This window comes from Sesamum indicum, linkage group LG9 (genome assembly GCF_026168435.1).
Source record: "Sesamum indicum cultivar Baizhima isolate 11 linkage group LG9, ASM2616843v1, whole genome shotgun sequence".
NCBI classification, from domain to species: domain Eukaryota; kingdom Viridiplantae; phylum Streptophyta; class Magnoliopsida; order Lamiales; family Pedaliaceae; genus Sesamum; species Sesamum indicum.
The window spans coordinates 613,761-625,002 of record NC_142665.1 but is presented as its reverse complement, the minus strand read 5'-3'; the positions used below and the strand labels follow the sequence as shown (position 1 = coordinate 625,002).

Here is an 11,242-nt window from a genome sequence, read left to right as displayed (position 1 = left end):
TATTTCAAAAAGTTTTATTATGTATAATTCATAATATGAGTGTCACGTGATGAGATCTTATGTGATTTGCAAAGAGAATGTCAAATGTTTTATTCAACACAATCCTCCTTGAAATATGAGACAACTTATGCCACCAAAATTGTAAATACACGTGCATCAAAAGCTTTTTCACATAAGAATACCAATTAATTATTAGGGATAATACACTTTCCTCCCTTGAAATTTAGTGTAATTATATATAAATTTTTTATGACTTAAAAATTTAAATATAATATTCTTGAGGTTTGCCTCCACCGAACAAATAAGTTGATCTGTTAGTCAAAATCACTGAATTTGTTGATATTAACAAAAAAAATTGAATAAAAATTGATATCAACGCTCGATCGACTGATTACTGATATACTACAAATCAAATAATTTTTTTAGAATAAATTACCCTTAAATAGTGAGAAATACCTTCTCATATGTATTAACATATAAAGACATATGATGGTAATTTAATTATAAAAATATTTCTTCGATATACAATAAATCAATAAATGATTAGTATAAAACAGTCGTCCAAATTTAAAAGTTAAAGCATTAAAGATGACAAATTGAAAATATTGAAGATTTTAATATATTTTCATATGTAAATAGTATTGTTTTTGTGAAATTCTATAGAACTCCCCTTTATGATTGTGTGACTCTAAAATTCGAACTGTAGTTTTTTTATTTGACATGATTTAGTATTATATCGATTAATTATTTTATTCAAAAGTATTATAATTAAGTTGAGCAAAGTTCATAATTTAATTAATTTTTCTTCAAAAGTTGAGTGTGAAGGAGCAACATCGTATATTATAAAATATGAGAATTATCACTCAACCTACTTTCAAGACTTGTATTATCTGGTATTTGAAAATAATAATGTCACATCACTAATTTTAATTAAAATAAAAGAAAAAAAAAGTATTTTAGGAATAAAATAATAATTGATGAATATGAAAAAAGCAATAAATAATAAGAGGATGAATGGTTAGGAAGTGAGACGACAAAAATAGTATATATGTAAAGGAGAGCGGCCGACAGGTAAGTGACTCTGCGGGATTATGCCTCCATATGTACGTGTGTGCGTGTTTGGTGGGGCCCAACCTTTCTCTTTTTCTTTTTTCTATTTTGTTTTCTTACCTCAGTTGGTGTTTGCTTACAGTAACATAATTTGTGGGTGTTTGGTATTGATGATGATAATAATAATAATAGTATTCGTATCAGACTCGCTTGCGTGGTGCGGTGGATGTCTTAGTGTTACCACATTCTGAATTTTAATCCCACCCAATATGGGTTTATTATTTACTTTTTGTAGTATTATTATTTTTTATTTATTTACTTTCAATATATTTGTTAATTTTAAAATATTAATATATTTAAATTTTAATATAATAAATGATATCATATCGAATTTTATTAAAAAGGAGGATTAATTACACACATATTTCATAAGGTTTGATGCAATTATTCATAAACATCTTGCGGTTTGAAAACTTATATATAAGGTTTAGATCCGTATCATTAGCCAACATTTATTGAATTTATTGATGTTAACAAAAAATTGAATGAAAATTGATATTTACCCTCAATTGACTTATTACTTACTTATTGAGGTCAAACAATTTTTTCTTACTAAGCTACATTTATAACGGTGATGATATAATTAATATATGAAGATGTGTAAAGGTAATTTGATTATAAAAAAAATTATTTGACGTGCAGTAAATCAATAATAAATCTATCGAGGGTATATATGATTTTTATCCGATTTTTTTTAATATTTATAAATTCGATAAATTTTGACTAATAAAGGAATTCATTTATTAGACGATAGCAAATCTCAAAGGTATTAAATATAAATTTTAAAATTTAAGAAAATTTATGTATAATTACATTAAATTTTAAAAGAAAAAAAACTTACTATCACTTACTCTCTTATTTTCAAAGTTCTTTTTTTTTAAAAAAATTAATTTTATATTATTTACTTTATTCGGATTGGAGTTTGGGAAGTTGACAAAAATCAGCTTGTTAAATTGATTTTGATAAAATTATTGTGTCAGATGAAAAAAGTTAGTGCAAAAATTTTGACCACTAAATTTCACTAGCAACTTAAGACCAACGCGCTTTTAAGATTCTAATAATTGATACATTATACTTTCATCAATAAATTCACTAATTGCTGTCATTTTATGAACACACACACACATATATATATATATATGTATATATATAACACAATATTGTAATTATTGATGGAGATAAAAAAAATAGTAAATAGTAACGAACAAAGTAAATTTGACCATTATAGCCTTTTTCTTAAAAATCTGTATATTTTCTTTTTTCTTTATGAAAAAAGTGGAAATTTTATAAAGACTTGAAAATAGAAGCAGGTGAGAGTGTATATAAAAAATAAATCAAAGTTAAGATAATTACGTTACCATTTACATCTCATCTTATCTTGTTGATGTGTTGTGTAAAAAATGTTTGTAGGGAAAAAAATAAATAAATAAATAAATATATATATATATATATAGTATTTGGATTTTTTCAATTTTTTGTTGTGTTTTATGTACATATAGAGAAAAATAAAGATAATAAATATATATTGAAAATATTATAATTATAGTATGTTTGATATAAATACTAGTCTTGTCCTTGCCCAAGGCGATGATTTGGAGTCTTTTGTAGCCCCAGTCCTGGCTTCGTTGTTGTGCTCACGAACGTTGGAAATTCCTAAGTCTTGAGGAGTTTGAAGGGGTCGTCCTTATACTGCTCCTTCTCAAATGAAGAGAGATATTTATACTGCTCCAAATTTACGTTATTTAGTGTAAATGAAGGCAAAATACTATTTCGTCCTTTACTTATTTCTTTTACACGGCTAGAATTTGTTTACTAAAAGTGCTTCTGTAATTTATTGAATTACAATGATTTTAACAGGTTTGATTTTAGACCTTTCTTTTGTATTGATATTTTCTCTTCCTTGTTGAAACAATTTTTTCCTTTATAATGAAATTTATTTCTCTTCCATTAATTTTCATACAAACAAACAAACTTACTCGAAGGATAAAATAAAAAAATATGGTACAAACTAGCGTATCTGTAATATTATCATTTTTACCTACACACGTGTCCTAGAATTGAGTTAAATCGTTAAATTCATTTGTACTCTTTCTGTAAGTACACGCCAAGATTCTAAAAACTGTGCCCATATCTTTTTTTCTGTTTTTTCTTTTTATATTTTTAAGAGTAATAATTATTACATATCGATATAAGATATTATGTGAAAACCCAACACTTAGGGCCCAATTCATGAGGATGGCCCAGGAGTTAGGAACATTCTAAGGAGAGGGAAGGCCCGGCCTACGGAGCCGACAGACATCTAGGGAGAACACAGATGGCTGACATGTGGATGATGGTGATCAAGTCCATTTGGGTTCGCACAATTGGCCCATATGCTATAAATACACCAGCTGCTGTTTATTTAATGATGATACACATTTAAGAACCCTTTGCTCATATTTTTATCTAATCTTTTGATCTCAATTATAATCATCAATATTAATAATTAATAAATATATCGAATATAATGAATTTTATATTAAAATAAAATATAATCTTAATTGTGAACAAAATAGGGACAGGTGGAAGGTAGGAGGTGTAGGCACGTGAAGTGGAGCAAGTGAAGTTGGGGTGGGGGGACAAAACCGGAGCAAAGTTGGACAATCCATGTTACCATAAAACTGAACTGACGCAGACCACCTGAAATAAAGTAAAATAAGACGCTTTGTTCTGTGGGTTTGAATGGAAGGGTAACATATTATTGGTTTTATTATGGTTAAGATAAAGTAATTTATTATTGTTTTCATATATGGTAGATAAATATTAAATGGGTGATGAACTTCACAATTACATTAATATAATTTTATTTCTACCTTGTTTTTGTCTGTTTCTAACTATATTACCTCTACCTAATTTTAGTGAAGAGTTGATTGATCTTTTTCATGTAGTTTGCAGCTTTGATCCGCTCCATCTTTTAGAGGAACTGTGTCTCATACTCAGACTCAAATGTTTGCATGTGATTCTTGAAAACTCTATGCCTGTCACTGTCACTGTCAGTGTGTGGATATATATCTATAATTCACTAAATTTCAAATGAAGAAAAGAAGTCAAAAGAGGTATGAACCAGATTTTTAGCCCACAAAATGTATATATTTCTGTTGGGTTATGTTCCATTTGGGCCTCACTTCCCCGAATTTATCCAATAAATTTAAACCCTGACCCAAACCTACACATTTAAATTTGACCTCAAACCCATTAAAATATAATATTCGGTTATGACCCGAGCTTACCCAACTTGACCCGTACCCACCAGGGCCGCCACAGTTTTCCTAATTGAATAAAAAAATAATTAAGCCTTCACTAGTTCCCTTCTCAAAGAAATTATTTACACTACGGACTCCTCTATCGTCATTCACAATTCCCCTTTCTCAAAGTTATCCACGTAGTCCACATTTCCTCTCGATCGTCGCCTTTGCTCCACCCAACTGCCGCCGCACCACTCGCCCACACACTGAGAACACCCCAAGCGCCTGCTCTCAGTTCGTCACTGTACCTATACATGCACGCAGTATATGCATGTATGTTATTCCGTATGCAATTTGCCAACTAATCTATAGCATTGCAGCGATGGGGGAGCCAAACCCTAGGTCAAGAGGTGGAAAATCCGATCCTCGAAGCATGCGTTGCCCGCACTGTGCCGGCCCCCTTGCCAAGGAGATGGTAAAATTGAAAATTTGCTTTATTTTTTTGTTTCTAGGTCTATAGTATTCTGAGTTTTGATTTGATTGCAGGAGACCAGCGATTGGACTGTTCCGCCGCTTATTAGAGACAGCTTTTCTATGGTGTGAATTATATTTGTAGCCTTCTTTTTGTATTATTCTTATTTTTCTTTGTCACTGCCTTTTTTGGTTTAGACTCGTGATCTTGTTGTTGTTTAATTAGATAGGATCAGCCGTTGGCGGTACAGCAGGCGCATTTTACGGCTTCAACCATGGTATGCTTTGATTCGGAGTTTCTTTATGTGCCACTTGTGATGATTTGATTTTTCAGAGTTGGGTTTTTTTCCTTTAGCCTTGTTGTGGATATTTAATGGATTACAAGTTCATATAATTTGACGACTTCCAAAGCCTTTCCAGTTTCTTATTCAAAAATATACTTTTAGTTTTGTCTCTGCCATCACTTCGCGGCATGACGCATTTATTCCCATATTTGAAGATATGAATGCTAGTTCCATTTTACTTAGTTACTTCTGAAGCTTGATTCATTTTTGATAAATCCCAGAGAGAAAATACTACCAAATTTCATCAATATATTGTAAAGGAGAGAGGAGAGTACAGGTATAGTTAATTAGGTTTCTCTGCATAGCACCATTGATTTTAACAATTTTCATCTACTTAGAATTTTTTTGATTTCGACGAGATTTATCAAGTATGAGGGTACTTATCGTACTCGCATGCGCATTACTACTGTAACTAAGAAGTGTCAGGTTTGCTGGTTCTTGGATTAACCTCTTTTTCTGTGGCTACACTTAATTCATTGAATATTTCCTGGACACTTGTCCTCTTTGGCTATAGATACATGAATTCGTTAATGTATTTTCCTAACATTTGATATTTCGTTTTGTATGGAATTGCAATATCACACTTTTTATTTTGAAGCATACATAGAGAACATTAGCATGTCTTGATAATGCTCTAACAAAAAGCTAATGGAACCTGGGTAATCTGTATATCATGTGCAGACTACGAGTCATTTAGTGCTGTTCCACCTTCTTTTGTTTATGTTGATTATTGTCCCCCATCTGAAATATTTGTATTTGATTTCATCGTGCCAATAAGGAGGGGGAATATGTGATTAAGAATATACTCACTTTATACTCTTCTGCCTAAATATTTCTGCAGTTATGCCTATTGTCAGGAGGTGGATCAAAGGACCTATGTGGGTGCATTTCCTCATTGGTGTAAGTTATTGCTACTCACTAGTCTCACTTATTCCTGGATGCCCGCAGAGCAATGTTCTTGGACCTTGTTTCTCCTTTCTTTCCTTGTCCCTTGTATTATCAGAATGAGTTTTTTATTGGCCATCAACTTTTCACATCATGTAAAGGTATTCTCTATGTTTTGTTGTTTAAGAAAATCATGTCTTTGATTATGAATCAGAAGCATCTGTCATTGGTTATAGTTTCATTAGAACTGAAAATAGATTTGCTGAGATATGGTATGCAATGGCTTCAGCCATGGTCAAATCTCTTATAATCAGGATTCAAGTAGTCAGATGGGGAGGGGGACTTTGTCTGCAAAAGGGCCCATCTGGCAAGACTATCAAATTGTGCCCAACAGGAAGAAATTGGATATATGAGTTAACATCCCTAGATCCCGATATAGGTAATCGATTAAGTACAAAGATGGTGGTTCTGAAGTCAAGATCCATAGCTTCTCCTTCGAACCTTATAACTCACTCAAGGCCCCTGCTCAAGGTCATTGCAGAAGGCCCAATGGAATCAGGTTACGTACTAGTGAACCCAGACCTCTTCCCCGCCTACCTCCCTATTGTTCTGGAGCAAATTCCCTTAGCTTCAGCATTTTAGATGTCTGTTATTTAAATCTGTGAGGATCATGTGCTATGGAGAAGGTTTCTGATAACCACTAATGGACAAGAGTTCCTGATCCAGAAGAAGAAACAGACTTGTCTTTTCTCTCTCTATTTTCTCTGTTTTCTTCTCCTCATCTCTCTGCTTTTACGTTGAACTGGGTCCAGGAAGGGTGAATTAAATGAAGAATGAGGATACTAGAGCTATTCACATAGAGATCACGAGGGGGAGAAATGCACCATATGTAATTGTGAGTGAAGAAGTGAGAAACGTGGCATGTGGTTGCATGCACTTTGTGCTTCAGCTGTTAAAAAACTTTCCAATTTCCACTTTTCTTATATGCTGTTCGTTTCATTTTTGTATTATATAGCAATATGTGGCTGCTTGTTAAGTTCCTTATTGTTCATATAAACAATGCAGTCAGCATGCTCATATGTTGTTCTAGGTGTTTTTGTTCCATGTTAGCAAGTTTAGAGTTAAAAATATGTTATATTCAATACGATATTGAACTAAAAAGAAACGTTTGTCGAGTCTTTTTGTTCTGTCTTTTCATTTTTGTTTTCTTTGTTGGAAATTCTGAAAATCTGTTTGTGGATGCAGGCACCACCAGTTGTTGTTTTCTCATCAGGATGTGCTGGATTAGCTGGTGAGACATTCAGATTCTCTGTACAGAACAGCCAGTACTTATGCTTAAATACATATCCTGAATCGTAACTTGTAAAACATTTATTTCTGCATCTTTTTATTGTCATTTTTTATTGGTATTGACTAAATTCTAAAGAAATAATGTCGGCCGGTGATGATTGTCTGCTGGCTGCAGAAGAGAGGCTGTTGGGTATACTTATTGTAAGATCAGACTGAAATAAAATGAGGACAAATAAGACGGTAGGAAAAAATAAATAGGTCCCGATTCTCTTTTCCGCAGCCAACATTAACTTAATTTAGCAATCACCATCACCATAATTGAAGCATGTGACGGCGAGTATTGGTTCTTTATTTAACAAATGCTTTCCTCTTTTCAGTATTAATTGTTTTAGATATTACGAGCACCTAATAAACTAGTCATTGATAGCACACATTGTTTCTAATTTTCACTGTTAGCTTTCACATGACTTGGATGTGTAACTTTATTGGCCTCTAATTCTGAAAAGATTGAGAAAACACCCACATATATAAATGAAAAGTTGGCTTTAATTTTGAGTGATGTCCGTTGTTTTTATTTGGAACTTTGTGCGGCTAGCATACTGGTTGGGAACAGTAGCAAAGTTTGTAAGAAGGGTTTTTGCCTGTTTGTTCCTGGAAAATACTTGGGTGTTAGCTTCTTTTAGAAAATAAGAGGCTACTTCTGCTTTCTAACTTTTACTTACTGTGGTTATGAAAGCACTTTATCCCTTGCATCTCATGTATGTCCAAATTTTGTGCAGGTGGTTCCATTCCAGCATTAGCCCAACTTGCTTCCTCATCATATCATGCTTTTGTGTCATCTTCACCTTCTCCGCCTTCATCCTCGTAGAATCTGACAATTACTGAATCTAAAACTTTGTCCTCTTTACTGCTGGTGGTTGCTAATGAAGGGAGAAATGGAAGGGCACTTTGACAGGGAGGACTGCTATTACGATGTCTTGTACCAGCTCTTTGATTAGTGGGCTTACGCTTGGGGATCATATGCATCTTGTCAGCAAACAACTAATGGGCTTGGTCCCATATGTAATTTCTGTAATTAGACTATCTGCCCATGAGGAACATATATACTCATCGAATTAGTTTTGAAACTTCTTAAGTGTAAAAGCAGTAACAAATCCATTTACTGTGTCTTTTACAAATTCAAGCATGTATGCGCTCGAAAATGTCATGTCAGTTGATTTTATACTATCTTTGGTGTCTTTTTTAGCTCATTTTGAATCTTAAGGAGCAAATACATTTCTTAATATAACCAAATTTTGCACTTCTATTCACTTACTACCTTTTTTAGCTACCTGAAACTTCATTGCAAGTAATGTCTTTTTTACCTCATTATGCTCCTTCACAGATTGATAAGAATTACTGGCAGTGGCCAGATCTCTTGATTGTTAAATGATGAGAGCTGATACTTTTATTTCAATCATATGAATTATCATTGCCTGCAACAAATGCTGCTATGGACTTTAAGAGTATTGCAGAAAGAGGTACAAACCAGGCTGTGAATGGTAAATGGCATTTTCGAGGTACTAGTAGAAGAAATTACCATAAAGATGATGCCAGAAGATTCTCAAAAAGAAGTAGAGGGGGCGGGGGGGTTGCAAGTTGTTGAAAGTGCAATTGAGCATCTGAGTTTCGAGAGGGATAGTTTGCTTGTACACAGGAAATGGGACCTGCATACTTATTCATATCTTGTGTCCTAATAAATTGATTTCTGCCATTTAGTGCAAAGATCAGTGGATTCAAACAAGATTGGCCATGTGCTCTATTGGAGCATCATGCTCTACTTTGGGACCACTTCCATGTGCTGCTTGCAGTTGCAGTGCCTCATTCTTTTTAACATTTTTTGCAGATTTCCCATGCCAATAGCCCCTTTTCTATCATTACCACTGTAAATTTAGAGATTTGAGTGTAGTTATTTTCCAGTTAAAGAAAGTAAAAATAAGGCAAAACTTGTCACTTTGATGGGGCTTACAAGATTGACAAAGGGTAAATACAATAGAGTCCCCATAGCTCCAGAAATATTACTTTGATTATGACGAATTACTACGAATTTTGACAATCATATTTTGTATTACGAAGTCTCCGCAGAAATCTAATGATGAGGTGATACTGATGCTACGTGGCATTTTGAAACAATAAAAAACTTCTGTAATATGCGAAACATCGGAGCTATATACATATTTATCCCAAAAAAGGTATGATTTTCTGATCATATGTTTGAATTTTCTTAACCACTTGTATATGATATTATCTCTTTGTATATCTATTCTTATTCGGTATAGAATTTCCAAATCATCGGCAACAAGTTATAGAATAAAGATTGTGCCTACATATTTACTTAGCCATCATCCATTATGACTTGAGGCAACATATTTCATTCAGAACAGCCAATTAATTTGGTCGGCACTGTTATTGCATGAGTACTCATCGTACCAGTTTCCAGTTCTTTTTGGCCGTGCAACTTGATTTTAATCTCAAAGGCCTAATCCTTGTCTGCAGTTCTATCATGCTTGGACACATTGAACCTAGAGAAAAGCATGGGAAATTCAACGTTGTTTTCTTTGTTTTTGCTTTTCTAAATAAGTGTACAGAACAAAGATGTTGAAGTTGTTATGAATTCTCCAGTCTTATTTCCTTTTCATGGAGTAATAATGTCTCTCTGACCACAATATCCCTCTCTGCACCAATGACCAATCCATACATAACTGGCAAAAGGAAGAACACAGACACAACAAGAATCTGCTTCACCAACAAAAACTTGAACAAATATCCCAAAACTTGTGCATCCTGGACTACATTGGCAACAAACACAGCTACAGCTAGCTACTCAGGACAAAACTATTCTAATAATTAATCGAATCGACACTCCATAGTATATGCTGAAAGGTTAATATCACCTATGACAGACACATTTGTAGTGGTAAGGACTGTTGATGGGATCGTTGCCCTCAACGGGAACTTGCTCAGCTCTGCACTTGTACTTACACCCTCTGCATTCGTTGTACGTGCAAGTTGGAGCTACTGATCCGATCAATAATCTTCTAGAAACATCCTGCATACGAAATCATTGGAGAACACTCCTGTAAAGAAAGTAATGGTACATTGCCTAAAAATTTATGAGGGCTAATTTTTATTCTTTTGTCTGACCTTGATGTTTATTTCTCGTTCTTGTGATGAAATGAGATGACCTCCGGGTTGATTACGAAGCAGGATTTGAGCTCTAGACCCTGTGGTATCTGTAGCATTGGCAAGAATGTCAGTATGCAACTGAAAAACAAAAAAACACAGGCAAACGTCTGCTAAAACGTAAGCAGAACTGTGGACTGATGCTAGACGAAATGGCATTTACTAAGAAAGAGCAAAGAAGCATTGCTGGGGACCTTGTACAAGCAATGCTGCAGAAAACAATGCTAGGAAGAGGAATTGGGAGACGGGACGCTTCAAATTAGCCATCAGGTTTGCCTTGTTTTGTATAGAAAAGGCGTTGAACGATATGGGAGTCGAAAGGATATGGGAATATAGATAGATAGGAAGAGAGTGGGGAGGAAAAAGAAGGCTGTGGATGAATACTGACCATAAGGAGATAGACTGGCTAACAAAATTATGGACTACTACCGCAAGAAACAAAGAGGTCCCCAACTGACAAAAAATTTCAAATGCATATGTATGCAAATGCTGGATTATTCATTCTTTCAGACCTACAAAATCGTCTACAGTATCTTGGAATTATTTTTTTTCCCCATCATTTACTTTTTGCTTCTTCAACTACTCATATGTTTCATGATTTCATCCCTCCCAACCCCCCCACCCCCACCCCACAACTGTGATGGGGTGGTAGCAATTTGTTCTTGTCTATGAAAAATGAAAGAACAAGTCAGACAT

General features: G+C 33.9%; 2 protein-coding genes across 3 annotated transcripts; one reads left to right on the top strand and one right to left on the bottom strand.

Annotated features, from left to right (window-relative positions):
• The first annotated feature begins 4,469 nt into the window (after positions 1–4,469).
• Positions 4,470–8,551, top strand: LOC105170101 (uncharacterized). The gene is made up of 6 exons (XM_011090713.3): positions 4,470–4,809; positions 4,881–4,931; positions 5,032–5,083; positions 5,991–6,049; positions 7,280–7,325; positions 8,104–8,551. The coding sequence occupies exons 1-6, from the start codon at positions 4,666–4,668 to the stop codon at positions 8,190–8,192; spliced, it is 441 nt and encodes a 146-aa protein (XP_011089015.1). The 5' UTR covers positions 4,470–4,665; the 3' UTR covers positions 8,193–8,551.
• A 1,416-nt stretch (positions 8,552–9,967) lies between these two features.
• On the bottom strand, positions 9,968–11,079 carry STOMAGEN (stomagen). Of its 2 annotated transcripts, XM_011090714.3 has the most exons (3): positions 10,741–11,064; positions 10,508–10,596; positions 9,968–10,412 (listed from the first exon to the last, which is right to left on the bottom strand). In XM_011090714.3, exons 1-3 carry the CDS (start codon positions 10,811–10,813, stop codon positions 10,254–10,256), a joined length of 321 nt encoding a protein of 106 aa, XP_011089016.1. In that variant the 5' UTR covers positions 10,814–11,064; the 3' UTR covers positions 9,968–10,253. The 2 variants fall into 2 exon arrangements, with proteins under 2 accessions (XP_011089016.1, XP_088741410.1); XM_088885284.1 differs by having other exon boundaries at positions 10,508–11,079.
• Between the last annotated feature and the right edge of the window lie 163 nt (positions 11,080–11,242).

Coding starts and splice junctions, on each gene's coding strand:
- LOC105170101 (XM_011090713.3), top strand. CDS start 4,666: ATGTATGTTATTCCGTATGCAATTTGCCAACTAATCTATAGCATTGCA. Junction 4,810..4,880: donor GCCCCCTTGCCAAGGAGATG/GTAAAATTGAAA, acceptor ATTTGATTGCAG/GAGACCAGCGATTGGACTGT. Junction 5,084..5,990: donor ATTTTACGGCTTCAACCATG/GTATGCTTTGAT, acceptor ATATTTCTGCAG/TTATGCCTATTGTCAGGAGG.
- STOMAGEN (XM_088885284.1), bottom strand. CDS start 10,705: ATGCCATTTCGTCTAGCATCAGTCCACAGTTCTGCTTACGTTTTAGCA. Junction 10,413..10,507: donor AACGAGAAATAAACATCAAG/GTCAGACAAAAG, acceptor TTTCGTATGCAG/GATGTTTCTAGAAGATTATT.